Source organism: Rattus rattus, chromosome 4, assembly GCF_011064425.1.
Source record: "Rattus rattus isolate New Zealand chromosome 4, Rrattus_CSIRO_v1, whole genome shotgun sequence".
NCBI lineage: Eukaryota > Metazoa > Chordata > Mammalia > Rodentia > Muridae > Rattus > Rattus rattus.
Window position 1 is genome coordinate 177,381,365 of NC_046157.1, and position 25,787 is coordinate 177,407,151.

The following is a 25,787-nucleotide window of genomic DNA, read 5'->3' on the forward strand; positions in this document are numbered from 1 at the left end:
GGTTTGCAGAGATCCAGTCTGAGCCTCAAGAATCAGAATGTAGGGGAGACTCTCAGTTGTTGGCAGCTAGATCCACCTACCTCAGCAGGTGACTCGCTGTGTCCCTGCAGGGATGCAAGCGCAGTCCTGGACTCCTTGGCACCACACCTTGTCTGGATGGTGGCCAGCCAGATCCCAAACCCGTTGGAAGGAAAGTGCAAACTCTGGAATCCTCCTAGCCAAATCATGGGCTGACTCCTACTACACCTAGGACTAGGTGCCCTTGGATCTCAACTGAGAGAACTCTGAGGGGCCCCAGAAACAGCTCTGTTTAATACGGGTTTATTACCTCGCTGATGATTGTTGTTGGTGTGGTCTAGTGGAGGTGTGTAGAGAGTGACCCCGAGGCAGTCATTTTACAGAGTAGAGTGTGACAACACGAGGAGAGGTATAGTGAGGTCAACTAGTACCTCACATCCATAAACCTCAGTTTCTTTCTCTATCCGTCCCTTCTCTTTGTGTGTACTGTATACACGAGTGTGTATATTGTGTGTGCGTGAATGCACATGCATATGCACATGTATGTGTGTCCATGATGGTTCACAGGCATGTGTGTGCACAAACATGTGGAGGCCCGAGGCTGATGTCATGTGTTCTCTTTAAATGTTCTCCTCCTTACCTTGTTGAGATGGTCACTCTCAGCCCCTGGTGCTCGCCAATTGACTCAGCTGGCTGGCCAGTGAGCTATAGGATCCACCCGTCTTTGCACCCTTATAGTGTGTTACATATATGCACCGCCCTGCCTGACTCATGTATGTGTGTGTTGGGGAAGGAACTCAGGTCCTCAAGTTTGTGTGGCAGGCACTTTATAGACCAAGCCATCTAACCATTCCCCCTCCCCCATCAACATCCCCTCCCCCACTAACACCCCCTCCCCCATTAACACCCCCATCCCCCATCAACATCCCCTCCCCCATCAACATCCTTTCTCTGATCTTCAGATACCACCAGGGGAAATGTTAAAGGAGACCTTAAAATAACCTAACTAGACTTACTAAGAGGATAGTAACAATTTAAAAAAAAGCAATTATGCAAAATCTTAGAAAACAAACTTAATAAGTCAGTGATGACATTTCAGATTTGGAAAATGAAATGGGTTCGTTGTAAACAGAGAGTTCAGGTCAGACACTCACCATCCCTTTACTCTGAGGAGAACCACTGATAACTCCATGAAAGGGCCCCGACTTTTCTTTTCTTTTCTTTTCCTTTCTTTTCTTTTCTTTTCTTTTCTTTTCTTTTCATTCCTTGTAGCTCTTTGCATTTAATAACCCTCCAATGGTGTTCACACCTCTGCCACTTTTCTTCCTGAGGCGTGTGCTGTGCACGCCTCTGCTCTGGGTTGTGTCCCTGAACTCCCATAATCACACTCCAGCCCCCCAGTCAGGGTCAGTCACCACGGCCTGTGACAGATGACTAAATGGAGCGTAAAGAGTCTAAGAGTGAGAGTTTGCGCGGCTCGCTCAAGGACAGGACTCCTGCAGTTCCAGAGGGTGGACAATGTCATCGTGTAGCACCCTCAGACCCCACCTTCCTCCAGCGGAGACTCCAGGATGTAAAATATTTACATCCCAGTGCTTTATTCGTTCTTGACTTTAACAACATAACTGCAACTCACTTCTGAGGTGGTCTTCCATCCCGGTTACCCATCCTGAGCTTAATCGTTCGCAGGCCTGTGATTTGGGTTGTTTTTGTTGTGGATAACAACTCGAGCTCTCGGTTAGAAAGCTCAGCCTCATTCCCACAAAGAAAGAGTGCAAAGAATAGCAACCACAGCTTGAAGTTTCAATTACAAATTCCTGCTTAGTTTTGAGGGTCACTGTAAAAGGAGTATTTATTTACCGACCAATGCAGAGATTTACAGGTGTCAGCGGGAGACTGCTGTGCGTTTTCTTCCTCAGTGCTGTCCTGTCGTCTGTTGTCTAACCGTCCAGTAATGAAGAGGTGCTCTCCTGTTTATGAAGGAAAATGTCAGAATAGAGCAGCTTGCACAGGGCTGGTAACTCCACATGGAGAAACTGGGATCAATCCCCCAAATCTGAGTTCCTCCTACACTGCCTGTTTGCCTCACCTGATCCCCTAACACTGCTGCCCTTTAAGCTATGACATTATGAGGTGGCTGTCATGGTCGTTACTTCCTTTTTTTCCTGACTTTGTCAAGCTGAGCTGAGATTCTGGCTTTTCTCTGCTTCTTCTGCTGCCCTGCTGTGGAGCCCACTGGGGTCCGCTTGCCTGCAGGTCTGCGATATCAGCACTTCCGTGTTTTGGAAGTGGCTGATAGAATTGGGTGCTCTTTACCCCATAGTGTGGAGAATACAAATTGAACTGGTGTTTTGTATTTCCTTCAAAAGAATTTTTAAAGCCTGCTCAAATATTTTCACCAGGAGGGTCAGATCTATGAGCACAAAAAAAAATCCTTTTAAAGATAAAAATCTGTTTTGTGAGAAAGGAAATGTTCCCTGTGGCACCAAGAGAGGAGGGCTTACTTTTTTGTGTAAGTTTAATTAGGCAGTGCCACTTAGTTGTGGGAACGGGATCACAGAAGGACCTTTGTTGCGTGCAAGCCCTTAGACTAGAGTCTCTGGCTTGGGGCAGTTGTAAAGTCTCATTAGTTCGGATGTCCATTGTGTTTTGTTCACTCAAATCTCAGATACGTTGGCAATAATTAGGTGGGTTTGGCTGTTGGTGCACACACACACCACATACACACACACACACACACCACACACACATAAACACACACAGAGACATCCCTACACACACTCACAGACACCACACACATATACTGCACACACACTTACTATACCACCATATATAAACCACACCACATACACAAACACATGACACCCAGACACCACACACACATACCACACCACACACAAACACACACATGCACACGCACTCAACAGACACCACACACACACACACATACCACACCACAAACAAACACACACATGCACACACACAGACACCACACACACACACACACACACACACACACTTTTTACTGAACGCCCTGAGAAGATCCATAAGAAAACAAACTACCTTCTTAAGACACCCAAAAGATTTGTAGCTCTTACCTGTAAACTGGGCCCTTACAACAAAAGGGTCTTGGCTTGTGTATTCAAAAGAGATTTCTGCAGGGAGTGGAAGGTTTCCCCTTCTGAGCACTGTGTCACAGAAGCCTCTGTTATACAAGCTGTGATAGGTCGGTGCGATGCTGCGTGTGTGATGCTGTGTGTGGGTACTGACCCCTGTCCAGCGTCAGATAGAACATTTGTCTGGCATTGTTTGGCAAGACAAATACAGGGCACCCTTTGCTCCTCTTGATGACTTAGAAGTAACCCACTCTGTCCTGCTGTCCCCCACGAGGTTATCTCTTCTGCTGTATTCATTCCCCTCTCATCTCCACATGGCTGAACATTGGTTAGCTGTGTCTGCCATCTTGTTTTATTTTCTTCACACAGTGACTCTTCCAGTTACCCAACGATGTGTAAGAAATCGGCATTGGTGACTGTGGCACACCAGTCAGGGACGACCACGCTGTTGCTTGGGGAGTTTAACAAACACTCCTGTTCTCCCTTTTGGGTTCTGGGCGGCAGAGCCTTGCACATTTTGTCTGCCTCAATGTCAGCAATTCTGGCTGGGACCTGAGCAGGATTCTGGGAAAGTGAATGGGATGGTTTGGCAAGATTTCTTTCGCAATATGCTTTTCCCATCCCCAACTGTTTGGCGTCAAAATAAATCTGTTTGCGCATTTGTGGACAGAAAGGGAAGTCCGCCAAAAGAAAAAAAAATCCCTATTTTTTTTCTGTTACACTAGGGATAAACAAAGATTGTAATTTCTGACGAAATTTTTGAGACCTACTTAACAATCCATTCCGTCTTTCCCTCCTAACCCCTTTGGTACAAGATCTGTCTCACTGTGTAACCCTGGGTGGACTGGATCTCTATAGAGCAGGCTGGCCTGGAACTTACAGAGAGCCTCCTGCCTCTGCCTCCCTAACGCTGAGGACTTAGGGTGTGCACCAGTAAACTGTGCTTGCGGTGGGGCATTACACAGAAACGCTTCATTCTGGTGTAGAAGTAAAGCAAAGTCATGACAGGAACGTTAAACAAATTATGAGACAAACATCTGTTTGGGAGGACTAGGAGATGGCTCAGCATTCGTCCCCCACCCCGACCCCACTCCCATATAAAATCCCAGTTGGGCGTGGCAACCTGCCTGTAATTCCAACCTGGGAAAGCAGAGACAAGGGATGCCCAGAGCAAGCTGTCTAACAGGACCAGTACATCCATGAGCTTTGGGCTTGACTGAGAGACTACGCTCTCGGTCGTCAATGATTGAGGACCATAGCAACCCTGGGCCTTGCATTCATAGGCACACGTGTGAGCACAGACCCACGCATATACAAAAATATGAACACACACACACACACACACACATACACACAGACACGCAAGCAGGCACAACCCACATGAAAAGGAGGCAGGGGAGAGGACTTCTTTTTCCATAATCACCATCAATTTTAACAAGAACCTACCTTCCGAACCACTCTTCACATTTGCGATATTTGCATCTACTGTACACATTTAGTACATGACGGGCTTGCTGTCCTGTGGGTTCTGCAGTCTCAAGACTTGGTGACACACAAGACAATTACTGTATCCCCACAAAACCCTCGACATAGGGAAAGTAGGTTCTTATCAAGACCAGACAATACAGCAACATTTCCTCTGCTGTCGGTGTGGAGAAGAGCTGGCCCCGCCTGGGGCTTGTGCTCTAGTGTGGTAGGAGGCGGGTAGCAGCTAACATCTGTTCGGTGGTCCTGCAGATGCAAAGAGAACGTGCAGGAAGGGGCTTGGGGGGATCTCACAGAAGGACTCACTGGAGGAAGGAAGGAGGAAATGAGGAAGGCCGTCCGGGGGGGGAGGGGGCAGGACAGTAGCTGTGTGAAAGCTTGCAGCAGAGAAAGAGAAGTATGTGTGAGCAGAGTTGGTACAACCCTAGCTGGTATCTCTCGCTTTCCTGCAACCCCCCGTGTTCTCCAAGGGATACCGACTTCATGATCAAAGATCTCCCGAGTCTCAGGATGCTGACCCCAAACCCCAGTCCCTTATAAGGTGTATTACATATGCACTAATGACGTCCGCGTGAATACTTGGGACCATTACTAGCACACATGGAATACCTCCCCAGCGCGAATGCTGCGTAAGTATTTGCATTAGTTAGAGATAAGGAAATGCCCACACGTTCTCAGAACCCGCCGTCAAACCTGACCAGAGAGCGGGAGCAAGATGCCAGCCTGCGGTGTTCAGGGGTGCGTGCGGGAGCCACAGCAGTTCCGTGGCTCGGAGGGGTCCCAGCAGTTAGCACGCGTCATCAGCATGGCCAGCAGAGTCTTTAGACACTGGAGTGCTGCGCTCAGATGCAGAGGGCGTGCTGTCAGCTGCAAACAGTGAATCCCTCAGACCCTGAGCATACAGTTGGATGACGTTTGACAGGCACAGAGGCACAGTTGAGCCACACACTTGTCAACTGTGACCATCCCCATTATGTCACCCCACAGCTCCGCCCCACACCCTTCTTAGGCGGTTGTCTTGTCAGCCTCATCCTCTTCCTTCTCCAGCCAGACAAACTGCCCCTCTGATTTTGTTTTTCCTTCCATGAGGCCACGTGATTATATGTATGTATGTGTGTATGTATGTGTGCATGTCTGTCTGTATGTCCATATGTATATGTAGATGCATACAAAACTTCCAAGCAGTGGGGTCACACCCCGCACCTGGCTTCTTTCCCTGGTCCTCCTGTGCTGGTTCGTCCCATCTCCTGAGCACACGGACCGGCCTTTGTTCATTCTTTCCTGGTCAGGGGTGTTGCCAGCTTCTGTTGATGGTGTTAAAGCATCCGTGGACACTCTTGTAAAAGTCTTTCTCTGGGTGTATGTTTTTGCTTTTTCAAGAAGTGGGATTAACCAAAGATACGAATCTGTTTAACTGCAGGGCAAATTAGTCGAGCACGGCTCAGAAGGAGGCCGCAGCAGAGAGCGCAGAATCGCAGCTCTTCTCCTGGAGGTCCCGGTGCCTTACACGTCAGAACTCAGGCACCGTCTCTTGTATACATGGCCACTGTTGGCTGTGCAGTATGGGTTTTATCTCTATGGGCATAACCTAAATTCCTGTGACAGCGTTTAAAGACTGAACAATATTTTTATTATGTAGGTTTATATTATTTTATTTAATGTGTTTCCAGTGTGGGACCACTCTAAGTCATACATGAATATTCTTGTGGCTGTCATGTTGATTACTGTCTCGTTGTAGAGTCTTCAGGACCAAGGATTGGATCCAGCTCAGGGACTTTCATGTGCTCTACCACTGAGCTACATTCCAGCCCTCAAACGCAGTTCTAAAACTTGTTTTGTTAGTTTGTTTTTCTTTTTTTCCTTTCAAAAACATTGTTCACTTTACTTGTCTGTGGCGACTGAAAGTTTTTCTCACAACGCCTTAGCATCATGATTAAAAGGCCCTTGCTCTCCCTCCCTCCTCCTCGATCCTTCCCCCTCCCTCTTTCTTTCCTTTTTGAATATCAGAGAATTAAGTGATCAATAACTCGCCTTTATCCTATGTCATTATATTGGATATATATCTAGGTGCACTGGGCTGAATACAATGTTTGGTCTTTTTAATTATCTTTTCGTGCCTAAGTTATGTTCCGATCGTTAATCTCCGTTAGTGGTGTTCTCAGTGTTTGAGTATCGGTGCCCAAGATTGCCTGGATTTCCAAGTCTCTTTCTAACTATAGAAAAAAGAGGTGATTAACTGTGTCATCATCTTGAGAAGCTATCGGAGGAGAACTCCGGAGGAAGCAACATCCCATGTATCATAACCCCGCTGTGTATTTGGTTAAGTGCCTTCCTAGTGCCCTGTGTCCGCCGAGGGCCATAACATGGAAATCACATCCATTGCGTGCTGTGAACAATGCAGCGGACAGTGGGCAAACCCTCCCCGGGATTTATTACCTGAGGGCTATATCGTGAAAAACAATAAATTGAGTTTTATATTAAAAAAAAAAAACCCATCACTGATAATGCACTGCCTCTTGGGGGATAGAGTGGCCAAAGAGATCCAGCTATAACCCTTAGTTCTGACAGAATGGTGACCACAGGGGCAGACTCACTAGGGACTGGGCAGGGCTGGTGGTGGAAGTACATTTCCTTAGTGCTGGGGTCTAGACATGTGGAATCTAGACATGCACAGTGTCACGCAGCACTGATGCTGTTCATGCAGGGATGGCTCTCATACACGACAGTGTTTCCACAAGATTATAACGGACCAGAGTAGGCCCCTCCCCGCAGTGCCCCCATTTTGTGTGTTGTACCCTTGCCTATCCGTGTGCCTGGTGATGTTTAGATTCATAAGCACACCGTGCCACAGTTCCCTACACTATTCTGTGCAGTACCATGAGAGGTGAGAATCCTATGAGCAATTGGCCAGCCCCTGGGGACGAGTGCGGTGCAGGGGGCACCATGCAGGGGTGTGTAAGTGCACTCTGGTGCTCACAGAAACCACCAGATGACACATTTCGCGGAGAGCATCCTCCGGTGTGCACGACTGTACTCAGAGAATGGCGCCTCAGAGTAGCCTCCTCTTCAGTCTTCCTAAGGTATGGAGATGGAGCCTGGGAAACCCTGAGGTCAAGTTTTAGAACTGCAAATAATTAACTGGATGACACAGCTGTCCAAACCGGGAGCCCTGGGAAAGCTGGGGAGGCCGTGAGATCACTTTCCAGCTTAAACCGCTGACAACCGTGGTGGCCTAAACTTCTTAGGGTTCATAATTACCAGAGCATGTTTATAATAGTTTCATTGTTTTATTTATTTTTTTTGACTAATAGACTCTTAGGTTTTAGATTTATAGAAAAATTGGACAGACGTATGAAGCATTTCCGTAGAACCTCAGTACCGTAGTGCTTGGGTCAAATTTGGGCTTTTCATAACTCTTCTTTTAAATGGGACTGGCCTAGTGTATTTTCAGGAGTCCTAATGTTTCTTCCCTACAGGGTTGAGGTAAACAAAAATTGTCTGTCCTTAGAGTTAACTTTCTCTCTCTTCCCCATTCTTCCTTACTGTGGGATCAAAAGCTGGACACCTTTGTCCCTCCTCAGGGAAGCACACAGAAGTGAGCCATCGACCATCAAGTCCATTGAGACCCTGGCTTTCAGGGTCACAACTCAGTTCTAGCCTTCTGGTGGGGTCCCATGCTGGTTACATGTTCAGGATACAACCTCTGGGAGCAAGTGTTCTCCTGACCCATGGGGCTTTGCGCAGACCGTCTGTGAGGCCCTGGGAAGCCCTAGCAGCTCTGGGCTGAGTATGGTGTTGGTAAAGAGACTTCACTTGCTAGAGCTTAGTCAGAACCTAATTGAACACTGTCACAAGGAAGACAATATTTCAGACACCCTCTGTAGTGTTCTCTCGACTTCCAGCTTGAAGTCTTATTGGCTTCTCTAGATGCCCTTACTCGGAAACACTGCACCTAGCCCATTCCAATGCATACTCCCCTTCTCCGTCTTCTGCATCGCACTCAGTTTCATCTCTTCATATTTTCTTTATTTTTTTAAACTTTGTTTATTCTTGTAAAATATACAGAATATAAAGTTTACCACTTTGAACAAGTGTAGAGTTCAGAGGCATTTAGCGTATGCATTCGTCATGCAGAGATCTCCCAGCCCCAACCCCAGATCCTCTTTATCTTCTTGACGTGTGAAACACGAACTCCACTTTTCTCTCCCACTCTTGGCCACGATAACAGCTATTCTTTCTTATTCTAAATCTCAAAAAATATTTTATCTTGATTTACGCATACATGTGTGTGTGTGAAGTAGACATATTCATGTTGGTCTGGATGCCCATGGAGGCCAGAGGTATGGGATTTCCCTGGAACTGCAGTCAGTGGTGAGATGACACGTGCAGTCATGTGACAGGAATACTGGGAACGCAGTTCATATCCTCAGGAGCACATCCGAGCTATTTCTCCAGCCCTGACAACAGTTCAGCTATGAAATCTGATGACTCCAGGTATCTTATAAATAGGACAATGCTATTTTAGTAATTCTGTGTCTGGGATCCTTCCCTTAGTGTAAAGACCTCCAGGATTGGCCATGTTGCAGATGGTGTCAAAATGTATTCCTTTTGAAGACCAGATAACTTTCTATTGTAGGTATTTCCAAAATTTTGTCTAATCAGTCATCCACGGATGGACATTTGGACTGTTTCCAACTTTTGGCTATTCTGAATAATGTTGCCATAAACATTGGTCAATAAATAACTTTTTGAATGCATCCATTCTACCCCAGGCACGTACCATATTGGAATTGTTGGACCATATGGTAATTCTGTTGTGGGTTTTTTTTTTTTTAAAGGGACACTACACTATTTTTCACAGTAGCTCACTGTTTTATGTTTCCATCACTCTTTTTAAACAACCGAAAATATTCCATACATACCGAACGCTCTTCATATGTGAATGTTATTTTTTATAAGCTTTAAATGTACTGATTTGTCAGCTTAACCCCTGGCCATGTTGAGATGCTCAGTGAGGTAAGACATCTCAAGAACAAAAGGAGGATCTTCACACAGGATTCAGGTGAAGAATTCACATCCAGAGGGAGATCTCCCTTCACAGCAGGGAGCTCTCTGATCACTCCAGTGCGAAGCTGTTAATGATTCAGTCAGTGACCAAAGGAAGGAAAACACACCATTACCGTTCTTAGGAGTGGTAAATGTGTAACTCGAGGGGCAGTGTTTTCTGGGGTTGGCTCAGTAGAGATTTTCCCAGCTCTTGTAGACAGGGCCCCCATTGGGTTTGTGAGGTTTAATGAGGGGGGCCATTTGCTTTCGCTGCTTTCATGATGGTGTGTTTTGGAGAAAGGTGTGGAGGAGGAAGGAGGCTCGAAGCCTTTCATCGTCACTGTTTGCTGGACCAGCACCAAGTCAATGTGCAGACTAGGGGATACCAGGCAGAGGACTTGCGTTTTCAGCCTGAGTTCCCTGCCCTGAGAGAGGAGGCAGAGTGGAAGCAAGAGTCCTCCTCTTGTAGACTGAGAGTCTGGAGTTGGAAAGCCCTGTGCTGCCCTCTGGTTCTTTCTCATTCATGTTCAGAGTTTTCAGGGAACCCATTAGGACCTCTTGCTGGTGTCTCTGCTCTGTTCCTTTGACCTTTTCAAAGTCACGACCACCCTTGCTCACGAATCCCAAGCATCAGACTCTAGTCCCATGATCCTTCACTGCTGCTGGCCCTGTCTTTCTCCAGTTTATGAATCTCAGTGGTCTAAGAGTACAGCCATTGGTTGCTGAGACCTACGAGGTACTCATCACCTTTCCGGTCTCACTCTGGATCTCTAATGCCTGTGGCTCTGTGAGCTGCTCTGTGTTGTCCCTTTGGCTCTTTGGCCTGTTCTCTAGACACGGGTTTTCTCTTTTCAAACTCACATTTGGATGAAACTTCTTAGACAACCACAGCTCTCCAAACTAGATAGAACCCCCTTCTACATCCAAATACCCTTCTGCCTCTCTCTCCCCGGGACTCAGGCAGTGCTGAATTAATAGTACCAACTACACTCCTTCTAACAGCGGATACTGGATCAGTGATCATCAAATGACGCTTAAATATAAAGTTGTTCTGGTGTCTCCTCAGTTTCATTTGTCATTGGAGGGTGTTCTTCTGCTTAGCTCTCCTTCTTCTTGTGCTCTGGGGAGGAGAGGACTTACCACCCTGGAGCTCCCAAGTGTCTGTATTGAAAGGTGCAGGCTGTTCTCAGAACACTCGGCCACAATCACAGGTCAAAGCTATGGAGGTACCTGTGTCCCTCAGCTGTGAGGTAGGAGGGAATGAGATTTCACGGAAGCATCCAGCTAAGCTGCAGCCTCCAATTTTGCCTCCCCTGCCCCCCAAACATTGAAGGAGACACGTATTGTCTCCTCTGTTTTGACAAGAGCAAAATGGGAGCTTCATTATCAAGAAAAAGCTAGTGTTAAGTTCGAAGGTGAGGACTTGTGTAAGCGGAACCCGGGTAGATCCGGCTGGGAGTAGGAACCGTTTGGACTGGCTTGTTACTGCATGCCACAACCAGGTTCGTCTCGCCCTGAGGGTCCCTAGGCTCTCTTCCGGAGGGTTCAAAGAGAGGAGGAGGAAAGGGAAGAGCCCCACAAAGAACATTTGGTAACAAGAAGGTTCCAGAACACATAGACTAGGAATGGACAGCACCCTACTTTTCCAGTTTTATCTTGTCAGAGAAAGTGGTTCAACATTTTTGTTTTGAAATAATAAACACTGTTAGTCACCCTCCCGGCTAGAGGGCGGTTCTGGGAGGATGGGGCAACTTCCTGCTGGGCTATTTGAAACAGCCTTCCCAGCTGACAGAAAGCAGGTCTTCCTCTGACAGACATCTTTAAAATTCCTTTCCCTTCTTCAGATTACTGATTACAGCTGACTCTTTACTTTGTTGAGCCCTCTTTACTGTCTCTGAGCCCTCTCGATGGCTACATACAGGCTTGGGCATTCCATCTCAGCATGGATCAGAAATGCATGCTCCCTGGTGTTCTGAGCTGTTCTGAAAGGTATGTGTGGTCTGAGTTTATCACCACCGGGAGCCAGCCCCCTCCCCCTGAAAAGAAAAGGCAGACAGAAAAAAAAAAAAAGGAGGGAGAAGCCGCTAGACTTTGACCTGCTCATCTCAAAGTGAGAAGGAAAAGCAAGTCCAATTGTTTTTCCTCGTTTCTGCGGCCATCTCTTTCCGTCCTGACTGTGTAGGCTGTACTACTGTGAGAGGATTGCAGTGAGACAGACAGCCCACCTCCTTTCACATCTCCAGGGGATTCCTTTAGGAACAATGTTGCAGGCTCGCCTCCCCAGGAAGACCCTGAGCTTCCCACCTCAATACATCCTGGCTCGTGGCCTCTTACTGCTTTGCCAGGACCTTGAGTGGTAGACGAGACTTCTCTGACGATTGCTTCTTCGTTCTTGAGTAAAATGCAATCCCCGCAAACCAAACAGTGCTCATAAATTTCATTATCTGATCGTTTCAGAAGCAACAAGTCTTACAATGTACAAACCTCTCGCTTCCTCAGGGGATCTTCCAGCGATACAATTTATGAAATGCACTTAACTATCATCCTAGACGCCTTTTGTCGGGGACAAGTGTGTTTACCCTGAGAATGTCAGGAATAAAGTCCTCCCTGTTAGGTCACTGCTAGAAGGGCGGGGTAGGTTCTACCATGGGGAATTCCCAGAGACTTACAGGTGTCATCAGCCCTGTGCATTCCGGGAGGACACAGAGAACCTCGGTGGGGATGAACATCAGACCCTAGAAACGGGGTTATCCGTACTCTCAGACGTCTGTGTTTTAGATAGGTTTGCTCTGTTTAAGCGAAGATGGAGGCTCACAGCAGAACTCCCGTGTGCGTTCTGTGGGAAGGCAGCATTCGATGTGTGCCCACGATATTATGAGACGTTCTTCATGTGCATTCCGGCGATCATTAACGAGTGGAAAGCTGTCATGAAGTGGACTTGAAAACGGCTGGATCCGCTGCGGTTTAGGCAGGACAGCGATGACTCAGAGTCTGCTGAAAAACGCCTCCATCAGCAGTCAGCGTGCAGCCAGGCTTGCGTCGAGAGAAGACGGTTTAGTCTCAAGCGTGTTTTTTTTAAAAAGCCAGCAAAAGTTGCATGGGTTTTGTTTGGACAATGGCTTAAGGTTTTTGTATGTTAGAATCTGTGCTTCTTCATCGTAAGGCCTGCTCATCAACTAGAATTGGCAAGTGAGGGCTTTATCAGTCACTTGGGGCTGCTGGAACAGGTGCCGCAGACTGGGCCACTTAAAAGAGATACAGGTCGACGTGTCTCTGGCTTGCAAGTGCTATCTTCACATGACATTCTCCCGTGGGTGTCTGTCCTAAGTTCTTCATTCGCCACGTGTGCATATGATGTAGGTACACGTGTGTGAATGGGTGCATGCGCATTTGCACGCCTGTACATGTGCAGGCCAGAACCTTACTTTGCTATTTGTGCAGCTCAATTTGTTTTGCACATGTGATTAATGTGTATACGCATATGTGTACATCATGGCGACTAAAGGGTGACCTAGGGTGTCTGTCAATCCCTCGGGAGCCACCGCCTTTGTTTTTCTGATATGAGATTTTCCATTTTCCTGGGCTCATAGGCTAGGCTGGGTTCGCTGGAGAGCAACCACAGGTTTTCACGCACCTCCAACCTCTCTAGTGCCCGAATTACGAGGACACATGGTGGTACCCAGCTTTTAGAATGTGGGACCTAAGAATCAGGCTCAGGTCTTCATACTTGCAAGGCCACATGCTCTCCGCCGACTGACCAGTCTTAGCCCACCTCACCAGTCTGGAGTTCAGAAACTGGCTAAGCTTGCCTTGGAGCCCTGAGATCTGCCTATCTCTACCTCTGCCTCCCCGGAGTGGGGCTGTGATTACAGTTCACGCTCTCAGGAGTTGTTGTTTATGTGAATTCTGGGAATTGAACTCAGATCCTTGTGCTTGCACAGCAGGCACCGTACTGAGTTATCTTCTCACTGGACACCCGTCTCCCTGAGTCAGTCACCTCTTACTTCAAAGGCCTTATTTCCGAATGCAGTCGTATCCAGAAGGAAGGGCGTGAGGGGTTAGGAATTTTAACACAGGACATCTGGGGAGTGCGTAGGTCAGCCACAGCTGGCTTCAGCCGAGAAGTTTGTATCTAGATTCTTAGCAGCATCACATTTTTTTTTTAAACTTATTTGACTTAGAGTGGGGTCCAGTTTTTGTTTCTTTTTCTGGCTTCCATTCTGGAGAGCCCTGTGAGACCTGCAGAGGCAGCAATGGCCAATGAAACAAAGTTGCCTTGATTGTCTCTGTAGCATCCTTTCCCTTTTTATCAGAGTTACAGCCCACATTCCTCTCTCAGTTGCTCCTGGTCTCTGGTTTGGGGACCTTGAGGACTATCCGGAGATTGTGGGAACAGTGGCCTGCTGCTTCCCAGTAGAGGAGTTCCTATCAATCTGCGGGTGATAGCAGCCTAGTCTTTCCCGGCTCAGCTGCCCTTCCCTTTGGCCTTGCATCCTGCACACAGCTCGGCTGTCTGTCTGTTTAAAAGACGGCCAAGAAGTTGGTAAGGCACAAGAATGTGGTAACTGTTGCTACTTGGTCAGAAGAATTAGACAAACTGGGTCAGTGAGAACTCAGCAGCCACTCCAAACACTGCCTTTCACCCTTTCCTTTGAGTCACCTGTGGAAATTGTCATGACACAGGCTGCCTGGATCACTTCTTAGGGTGTAGTACTTGGTGCTTGTGAGATTCCCAAGAAGGTTGCAAACCCTTTCTGTGCCCCCCCCATCGCACCCCCCCACCCCCCCATTTGCTCACTGAAGTACAGGAAACAGCCATTCTCGTCCTGGGAAAGCAACTGTGAGCTTCTACCAGCTCATTCCAATAAACTTGGTGGCACTGTAATTAACTTTATCACTTAAACTAACAGGTATTAGTTGCTTTTGTGTGTCTCCCATCCTCAATCCTTCCCCTGCCTATCCTACGCTGTCTGATGAAGATGTACCCAGAGCAATAGCTGCTCTGGGTCTTGAGGTATGAGGCTGGTTTCTACATGGATGTAGAGGTCACTGCCTCCACCGCCATTACAACAAAAGGAGAGCTCAGAACTGGGGTGCTGCTTAGGGGTCAGTGCTGGCTCCCTGAAGGCGGTATGGGTCCTAGCTGAGGACTTGAAAGGAGAGAGCCTGGGTTCATGTGGAAACGTGCAATAATAGTTTCCAAATATGTAAACCAGGCACAAGACCAACGGTGGGATCATTCAGGATTACATGAGACGATCGGTGAGCGTTAACAGGCTGGCGGTAAGCCTGTTGGCTCACCTTATTTTTGAGTGTGAAACTAGGACAAATACATTTCATTTTGATGTCACTGTCACTGTACAGGGAGCTGCCCACTCATCATCTCTGCCTGTGTTTGCCAAGTCTGAGTATGCCTGTGCACACGAGGAGGTGTCGTTGGCCCATGACATCCACAGGCTAACCTCTGCCAGGGAACTCTGTGTGGGTAAAGAGTTGTTTGTAATAAGGAGACAGCACTGTTATTCCCCAGGTTCCTTAGAAACAATAGGTGCACAGTTGGCATGTGACAGGGCAAATCTAAGGAGCCCCTGTGTCCTGAAATTAGTGAGGAAATTAGGTGAGAAAAAGCTAAAACAAACAGAAACCAGGAACTTCAGAGATGGTAATTTATGCCCTGTGTGTATGCATGCATACACACAAAGGTTTTTTTGTACACATTTACATATGTGCATTATGTCTGCAGTAATCCCTGGTGTCCCGAGGGCACTGCTCCAAAGCCCCAAACAAAACCCTGGTCCACAAAGTGCCTGATGGAAACAAGTTCCGGCTTCCACAGGTGTGCACACACAGAGACATACACAGACATGAGTGCACAACTACACACACTCATGTGCACACACATGCACACATATGCACACATGCATGTGTACAAACATGGACATATGCACATGCATACACACATGTGCACAAACACAAGTACACAAGTGCATACATTTATGTGCACACATACATGGATACATGCATGTGCATACACCCACATGCGTGCATGCACACACGGACACACAAAGATTTGGGTTTCTAGAAGTGATGTTAGAGAATCACCTCACAGTGGAATCTATCATCTTCTCAATAACTGGAGCACAGACAGAATTTGTGGCAGATTTTGAATCACCAGGAATACAGCCATTTTCGGAAATCATCTGGAAGTGCCCTGAGTGGTGCTGGGCTGTGGGAGAGTCGATGCCTGTTTAGTGCTGGTCAGGGACTGGAGATCAAAAGTCCTGTTCAAACCTGAGCTTCGTTTAGCTCTTCCCTTCATACCTCACCCACTGTCCTCCTGTCTTTGCCTTACCTGGCTGACGTCATCGTTGTTTAACTGATAAAGTTCTCAGTTTTAGGCTCACGGTGATGTGCATGGGGAGTTCGTTCGTATTCTGCATTCGATCACACCGAGCTCGTCCTCTTGTTAACATCTTGAGTCAGTGTGGGGCATTTGTATAACCGATGGCCCTGTGTCCGTCCACTCGTGTTTTATTAACCAAGCCTATAGTTTACTCTTCAAAGCTGTGCGTGTTCTGTGTATTTTGACCACTGTATGGTGACGTGTGCCCATAGTTATGGCCAGCATAAGGTCATTTCTTCTCCCATGCTCCCTTAGGCTTACCCCTCCCCCGAGTCCCTGACAGCCTGTGTTGGTTTTTTTTTTTTTTTTTCTTTAAATACTTCCGTGGTTTTGCCTTTCCCAGAAAGTCACTGCCTTGGAATCCTGTAGCCTGCTTCCTCTCCAGGGAGCCCTCTCCTGGTTGTCACTGTGTCTTTTTGCAGCCTCATAACTTTTTTTCTTACCATCGACTGGCACACTTGTGTGTCCTTTTCTTATGGAAGCACTTTTTACTGCTCCTGTGTTGGGGCGGCTATAAACGGAGTGCTCGCAGTCATCTCTGTGCAGATTTCCATCTAGCTGTAATTCCTAAACAGGGCGGTTATTGGGTTCATACAGAGAGTGTTTACGGCTTGGTGTGAGACAGTGGTACTGGCTTCTCCCGTGTTCCTGCTGCTCCATATCTCTGCCAGCTTTTAGCATTGTCTATGTTTTAGATTTTAGCTATTCTAGTAAACTGTGGGGAGCTCTCATTCTCCATCTTATCTCCGATGTGCTGTGTGAAAATATTTAACATCACCATTAAGGCAAAGCAACACTGCACGAGTCAGCTCCAAGCAGCGAAGACATTGGGACAGCAAAGCCAGCCACAGCAGTGTTAACACTGTTAGAGATTCTGACTGTTTTAAAATTTTATGTATTTAATGTGTACAGCACAGGACTTGTACATGCCCACTGTGCTGCAACCTGCCACCAGAGTCACTGTCTGTGTGTGTGTGTGTGTGTGTGTGTGTGTGTGTGTGTGTGTGTGTGTGTGTGGCCAGAGCACAGAAGGTTTCTCTGTTTAGTAAATTCAGGGTACAGGACTGTTACCGTAGAAACGCTGTTGTTGTTCATGGGACCAGTACATCCTGTCCATCCTGTGCATCTGAAATTTTGTACCCAACATTCATCCCCTGTCCTCCCTCCAGCCCCTGGGAACCAGAATTCTACACTTGATGTCTATGAATTGGGCTCTTTCTTGTGCAAGCAAGTTCTCTCAGCGTTTGTCATTTTGTGTCTGACTTATTAATTCTGGATCGGGATCTCCTCCTTGGTTTCAGGTCTTTCAAGTTGCGTATGTCATCATTAAAGCCGCCAATGCCCCTCGGCCTGGAAACTGGATTTTGGAGCGCTCCGTGGATGGCGTCAAGTTCAGACCCTGGCAGTACTACGCAGTCAGTGACACAGAGTGTCTGACGCGCTACAAAATAACTCCGCGGCGGGGACCTCCCACCTACAGAGCTGACAACGAAGTCATCTGCACCTCGTATTATTCTAAACTGGTGCCACTTGAACATGGAGAGGTAGGTATGGTGTGCACTGCAGAAATGGCTTTTTTGTCCTCTGAGCCCCCTACCTCAAATGTCCCATGACATCACTCAGAGGAGCTTATATGCTGAACATTCAAAACTAATCACCCTTAACCCAAAGCTGTGCATGTGGCCACCTCACTCTTAAAGTATCCTTGACTCCTGTCTGCCTTGATGTCTTCCCAGCATAGGGTTCTCCCAGTCTTTCCTGTCCTCTACCCCCGTGGGATCTTTCTATAACACCACTTGTTATATCTTCTATAACAAGGGCACGCGTTATATTTGGAGCAAAGACAGGCATGGTGGCACATTAAGTGTAATCCTAGCACTCCAGAGGCTGAGGCAGGAGGATCATGAGTTGGAGGGAAACATAGCAAGTCTTTATTTTACTCAAGCAAGGAGAGATGCAGATCAGAGGGGGTAGATGCTTCTGAAAGGTGCAGCTTCTCCCTCCCTCCCTTTCAGAGGTGTGGAGAGGGGAGCTGCCCATGGGCTAGGAGCTCAATGTACAGGTCAGTAAACTCCTAGCGAAACAGAAACAGTGCATTCATCCAGCACCTTGCTTGATGAGGGAACCCTGTAAAAACTCTCAGGTGCTCTCTGTGATGGGAGATGGGCAGGAAGCCCTACAGTTACATAGGTTAAGGAAGACAGCCGAAATCCTTAGGTTTGGGGCATATTTTCCTTACCCTCTCTGGCCTGTTCATGGCATTAGGCATTTGCTTCTGAGAAGTTATAGTGTCATAGTAGGTATTGAAAGACACCCCCCCCACACACACACACAATATGGGGAGAAGTTTACTACCGAAAGAGCTCCAGAAACCTCTGAGGTAACACAGTGGGTAACCCCCAAACTGAGGCAAAAGCGAGAGTCGCTGTTTATGAGTACCTAACATATGTTAGGTGAGGTATATGGTTCGGTTTTGCACTGCCTAATTTTTAGATTTATCTTTGTAGTAGTTCCGTCACAGGGTTTTATTGTACATGTTATGCGTGCAGACAGTTGACACGTGTGTTTGCCCATGTCCAGATCCACACATCACTCATCAATGGCAGGCCCAGTGCTGATGACCCCTCGCCCCAGTTGCTGGAATTCACCTCAGCACGGTACATACGCCTTCGCCTGCAGCGCATCAGAACACTCAACGCAGACCTCATGACCCTTAGCCACCGGGACCTCAGAGACCTTGACCCTATTGTCACAAGACGTGTGAGTATGTGGTGGGGTCCCTGACCGCTGTGACAACCTTTGTTTCAGGGCACATTCTTTTCTTCATTTCCCTTGGTTGACTTCTTGCCTTCCCAACTATCATATTTTCCTGATGATTTTCTCCTGTCATTTGTTATGAAGCCAGCTTGTAGGCGATGACCCTAGCATGGACTCTTCAGGCCTCCTGGATCCTTCCCACCTGTCCCCATCATGTAGTATGTAAACCTGGAGAATGTAATGACCTTTGTCCTAAATATCCTTGGGTGGCTCCACGTATGAGCCTCGGTGACTTGGGAATTTTAATTGGTTTATTTGAAATGATAAAAAAATTTGAGAAATATTTAGGAAGACGCTTACATGCTGAGTGTCCAGTTGAGTATAAAACACATCTGTGGACAACATTGGATGTCCCTTCCATCACTTCAGAGGGAATTACTGGGATATGGGTGGCTGGATGTGTAATTCTATGAAACTTTTTTTCAAAGCAGAGGACATATTTTAGCCAGACCAGCAACATGTGTGATCCCTGAGCCTATCACACACACTTAAAAATATCTGGTGGTGTCAGTCAGACACTGTGGGCTGCTGGGATGCTGCACCATGGCTCACCCAGGTGGCTTTCATTTGCTGATGATCCCAGTTGAGCCTGTTAGAACTCACAACATTGGGGGGGGGTCTATTTTTGTGCATTTTGTGTTCAGATCAGGTTATGGAAATCTTCTCAATGAGGTTTTCTGTTCACATGGAAGCCATGGATCTACATCTAGATGATGACGTTCCCTCTGGAATATATCCTACATACCTTGGGCTAACAATAGCCATAACCCTAAGAATAACAATAACAATAATCACAACCAAACCCTAACCAAACCCTAACCAAACCTTAACCAAACACTAATCCTAACCCTAACCAAACCCTAACCCAAACCAAACCCCAACCCCAACCCCCAACCCCAAACCTAACCCCAACCCTGTAACCCTAATCCCAACCCCAACCAAACCCCAACCCAACCCTGTAACCCCTAATCCCAACCCCAACCCTCTAACCCCAACCCCAACCCCAACCCTGTAACCCTAATCCTAAACCCCAACCATCACCCCAACCCCAACCAAACCCTAACCCCAACCCTAACCCTAACCCTAACCCTAACCCTAACCCCAACCCTAACCCTAACACTAACCCTAACCCTAACCCCCCTAACCCTAACCCCCTAACCCTCTAACCCTAAAGGTTAGCTCCTGCCAAATGGAGCTGGGTCAATGATGAAGAGGGGTGTTTGGCTTACAAAGAAACCACACTGAAAAGTTCTTTTAGACCCTCAGTCCTCTTGATGAGCAAATCTGAGTAGAATTGCTTCCAACTGAGCACCAAGGCTCTTGGTGTGTGAAATAAAAATTTAAACGTGCGTGTAATTAAGTTTAGAGTACCAAAAGTAACTCATGAGCCCAGGTGAGATATTTGTGGGGTGCCACTGTTTACTTTGTGCTAAAGTGAGGGTGGTTTTTAACTTCGGTTTGTCGCACTCTTTCTCCTCAGTATTACTACTCGATAAAAGACATCTCCGTTGGAGGCATGTGCATTTGCTCCGGCCATGCTAGCAGCTGCCCCTGGGATGAAGAAGCAAAGGTTTGCTCTAGTGTTTATAAATACCGGGACCCAGACATAGAAGGTTTATCTGTAGCGTTTTCCTGACTCTGCTGTAGGCAGACAGTAAGAGGCATCAAATCAATTTAAAAATAAATAATTAACTTAGCTGGTTTTGGTTTTAGCAATGTCATCCATTTGTTTTGGTTGGAGGGCATATTTCTAATGGGCCCTTACTATGTTATTTATAGTAAGATATCTATGACAGAAAATTGACAGTTCCACAACCTTCCATATTCATATAAGACATGTGCTGATAAAAGTTATATCAGCTATTTTTATGATTCCCTTCTTTCCATTATTGTGGGTACTAAATGAAAAAAATAATAGACTTTGTTTGGGTGTAGTACTAAGTGAACAATTTGAACAGAGTTGGATAAATCTTTTCAGAGCACTTATTTACTTCTAATCTTTGGAGTTCTGTACCCGTTAAGTAGGAATATTCTGATTTATTTATTTTACTTATTGTTAATTCTAGTTGTTCAGTCTTTACACTACTTGGGACTGAACTCAGGGTCCTGTGCATACTAGACAAGCACTTCAATGGTGAGACATACCCTCAGCCCACATTCTATATTAACATTATTTTTAGCATTTATTTATTTGGGGGTGCACATCACAGCGCACATGTGGAGATCAGAGAGAAACTCATGGACCCCAGTTTTCTTATTTCATCATGTGACTCTCTGGGGTGGAACTCAGGTTGTCAGGCTTGATGGCCAGGGAGATGACCAAGCTGTCTTGTCTGCCTGTTTTCCTGTGTTTTGGTACTGACAAAATATTGATAAACATCAGAAATCATCAACCAAACTATGCTAAGATCTCTTCATAATTAATCCAAGTATTGATAAGGACTCCCAATCCCCAAAGTCAAATGCATCCTTGTAAAGAACATTCTTGTTAGTTAACACATGGGTGTTTGCAACTGGGCTTGGTGTGCATCCCCTTCAGAACTGAAACATCGGTAAATTAATTGATAGCACAACATGACACAGTCCCACATCCCTCACCATGAAGAGCTACCACATGTTGACTTCACATGGTGGCTTTTTTTTTCCCTTAAGTAAAATTAAGGATAATACACAGGTACAGTTTTGAGCTTTTGTTTCTTATCCCTGTTTTGCCCAGCAACTTCAGTGTCAGTGTGAACATAATACATGTGGTGAGAGCTGTGACAGGTGCTGTCCCGGCTTCCATCAGCAGCCCTGGAGGCCCGGAACCATTTCCTCCAGTAACCAGTGTGAAGGTAAGTACTCTTACAATATAGAGAGACTAGGCTCCAGCTTAATGGTGGTTAAACAAACGCTATCTTGATTGCTAGAAGCCTTACATACCTAGTTTTTCTGCATTTCAAACACTGCACAAAGCCTCTGCGATGTTTGGATTCACTGTTTTACCTCAGTTTCTTAGCCCGTGTGCTTGTTTATTAGCTACAAATCTGAAGTTGAGGTGAACAAGTTACTCGATTATGGTACTGGCTACTGGGCCTATAGAAGTCCGCCATGTTGAGAGATGCTTTACCACTGAGCTACATCTTGAGCCATGGCTACTTTGGCTGGTGACATGGCTCAGCAGGTAAAGGAACTTGTCCCGAAACCCAGTGACCTGAGCTTGAGTTCTAGAATCCACGTGGTAGGAGGCAAGAAGCAACTCCATAAGCTGTCCTTTGATTTCCACATGTAGCTCTAGACTGCACATACCACAACACACATACACACACACACACACACACACATACACACATATACACACATGCACACACACATACACACTCACACACATACACACACATGCACACACACACACACACACACACACACACATACACACACACACACATCACACATACACACACATACACACATTCACACACACACATACACACATACACACACACATACACACACATATACACACACACATACACACACATACACACACACACACACACACACACACGTGAGTGCTCACATTTATACAGATATGTTTAAATTAAAATTTTTTCGGGGTTGGGGATTTAGCTCAGTGGTAGAGCGCTTGCCTAGGAAGCGTAAGGCCCTGGGTTCGGTCCCCAGCTCTGAAAAAAAGAACCAAAAAAAAAAATTTTTTTTTTCACTTTATCTCCCTCCCTCCTTTCTACATTTTTTTAAGTATTTTTTCTGAGCGCTTATGTTATATGTTAATATAGGATATATTATTCAAATAATTTCATATATTTATTTGAATATTCAAATAAAATTAATATGTACTTGAAATATATTATTAGAATACATATTTCAAATAAAATAAAAATAAAATTTCTTATGTAAGAAATGACCTAAGAGTGTATGCCACTCTTCAGAATTGCTTTTTAAAAGCCGTTAATTTTTTTTTAAGTTCAGCTTTTCCATGTGTCTCCGCACCTTTTGCCTGCTTATATGTCTGTACGTTACTTCATACCTAGTGCACAGAAAAGGGCATCGGATCCCCAGAAATGGAGTTATAAAACGGTTGTGAGCCGCCATGCAGTTGCTGTCCTTTGAACCCGGGTCCTCTAGAAGAGCAGCCAGTGCTCTTACCTTCTGAGCCATCTCTCCAGTTCCCAGAATTGCTTTTAATTTTAGACCTGGCACTCGCACTTACTCAACAAGCACTCAACCCCAGATGCACTCTCCGAGCCTACCATATCATTTTTTGAGGGGGAAGCGGAGTCTCCTTGTATGGTGCAAGCAGGGGTCAGATTATCATGCTTCAGCCTGTAACTCTGTGTACACTACCACACCTATGCAGTACCTTTAATTACCTTGATAGCAATTCCCATTCCCCCTCTAGACTATCCTTTTAGAAAGTATCTATTTATTTAATGTGGATGTGGGTTTTACTTGCATGTAGCCTTGTGCCTGGTGTGTAAGGAGGCCAGAAGAGGGCATCAGAACCCTGGACCTGGTGTTAGGGATGGTTGTGAGCACCCATGTGGGTGCTGGGAACTGAACCCTGGACCCATGAAGAACAGTCAATGTTCTTAACCACTGAGCATCTCTCTAGCCTTGCCTACATCTTAAGGAATTATTTATGTTAGAATGTTAAAACACAGAGGCTTCATGAAATAAGGGTTTTCTTTAACTGGGTCACATCACCTGTGTTCATTGAGATATTCAAATACTTCCTAGAATGTAACTGTCACAACAAAGCCAAAGATTGTTACTATGACGACAATGTTGCAAAGGAGCGGAAAAGCCTTAACACTGCCGGGCAGTACAGTGGAGGAGGGGTTTGTATCAACTGCTTGCAGAACACCACAGGGATCAACTGTGAAACCTGCATCGACCAGTACTACAGACCTCACAAAGTAAGTGCTCCCTGACACAGCCTTCTAGGTGAAGACATGCCTCGCTAACTCTCAGCCTCTTTCTGAAGGACAGTGTGCTTTCTTTATACTCCATCGGACCAGTGTTCTTCATGGTTTTATCTCCTACAGAGGCTTGCTTTCTTGCTTAAAGTGGATACATGGGGCTATTGTTATTCAATTTGAATTGGGGTCCTGTGAGGTATGATGATTCTAACTATAAATATGCAGATTCAGCTAATAACTAAAGGGGCCATACGTTAGCTACAGGATGCATTCACTCAGCCCCCAATTGACTTGATTTGCAGCTGAGCTCTGGGAGTGGGCGTGCTCATTGGCAATGCTCAACTGTGGCAGTAATAGGTGACCTCAGTGGAAAGAAGAAAGGATAGCATGTTGTTATCACCAGCAAAAAGATGTCTAGAGCCTCTTGCCTGGGGCCATTTTATCTTCCTGACACCTAACATCCCGTTACACAAAATCACTGCGATAGTCTCACCCTGAATAAGATGCTAATACCTCGTGGGTGACATTTTGGTTATTATTTCAAGCGACGCTTGAAATAATTTTATTGTTTAATAAAATACTAATAAAATGTTATTCTGGTGAGGTCATCCAGGACAACTTCTGCTTTGCAGGTATCTCCGTATGAGGACCACCCTTGCCGTCCCTGTGACTGTGACCCGGTGGGGTCTCTGAGTTCTGTCTGTATCAAGGACGACCTCCACGCCAACTTAGCCAACGGTAAGGACTTGGTCTGTTGTGTGTGCAGTTGATCCAGGGTGTACCATTTGTGCTGGGTAGAGTTATTACCAGGATGAAGAAATGTGAGGATTGATCCTGTGTTGAGTATTTTTGTCTGCTAGGTATTTATTATCTTTTACATAAATTGACCCTCTAGTGTGTGGGGCTTCTGTGAGTCACTCCATCCTCTCACTCAGGCTCTAGGAGGGTCCTGTTGTTGTGCGGGTATTGTAGTTAGCTCTGTTGCTCCTTTAGCTTATCGCATTTTACGTATGCAAGTGTGTATCAACTGATGAGTGGATCTATAAAACCTGATATTTCTAGTCACCAAGGAAATCTAAAACATCGCCTGCAACTGGGGGATGCCCGTTCACGAGTCCTTCGTGGATAAGCCTTGGGTTATTCATACCTTCCAGCTGTTACGACTAACGCAGCCGTGAACGTTCACATACAGCTAATTTTGTGAGTGTGTGTTGTAGTGCAGTTGCAGCAACACTTGTTGGCTCTGCCTGTGGGTTTTAATCTCAGTGTCCCCCTTCACACCAGCGCTACAGCAGACTGTGGCCCACGGGCAGTAACTGCACCCTGTTGTGTTTAAACAGAGCCACGGACATTTGGGTATGCACACCCCATGGCTGTGTGAGAGCAGTGAGAGTGACTGTCCACTTAGCTTTACCTGAAATCCTGCTCGGAGAGGTTGCAGTTGGCACGTGTTGGCCCCCTACAGAGAGTTTGCAGGCCCCCGCTTTCAACCCCAGAACTTCATGTGTTAATCAGTACTGCTGTTTTTCTCTGCCCCCCAGGGAAGTGGCCGGGTCAGTGTCCATGTAGGAAAGGTTATGCAGGAGACAAATGTGACCGCTGCCAGTTTGGCTACCGGGGTTTCCCGAATTGCGTCCCCTGTGACTGCAGCACCATTGGCAGCGTGAACGAGGACCCATGCACAGAGCCATGTCTTTGTAAGGTAAGCGTGGAAATCAAGGGAGTTTTGAGTCTCTTCTGGGGCTCTCTGCTCCCCTGGATCAGACGATCGCGTATTCTGCAGAGCAGGGAGGCTTAGGTAGAAGTAGCATGTCATGGCAAGATGGCCCTGTTCTGTGCCCTTGGATTGAGATAGGCACCTGGCTTACTCTTCTGTGACACCTCTGGGTGATGGCCGTGTATTCCCAAGGCGACTCTGTGACTTCTTAGACGAAACCCAACACTGCCATTTTCTTTGGCCCTGGCTTCATCCCGTGGCATTGC

The 25,787-nt window shown here is 46.4% G+C and overlaps 1 protein-coding gene across 1 annotated transcript in view; it reads left to right on the top strand.

The window, feature by feature from the left end:
• Lama1 (laminin subunit alpha 1) overlaps positions 1–25,787 on the top strand; it is a 124,939-nt gene that overhangs the window by 26,163 nt on the left and 72,989 nt on the right. Inside the window, exons 6-12 of the mRNA XM_032899788.1 lie at positions 17,370–17,612; positions 18,649–18,828; positions 20,366–20,455; positions 21,602–21,719; positions 23,623–23,801; positions 24,437–24,542; positions 25,346–25,506. Of these exons, the coding sequence (XP_032755679.1) occupies positions 17,370–17,612; positions 18,649–18,828; positions 20,366–20,455; positions 21,602–21,719; positions 23,623–23,801; positions 24,437–24,542; positions 25,346–25,506 (1,077 nt within the window). The remainder of the gene's footprint in view (positions 1–17,369; positions 17,613–18,648; positions 18,829–20,365; positions 20,456–21,601; positions 21,720–23,622; positions 23,802–24,436; positions 24,543–25,345; positions 25,507–25,787) is intronic.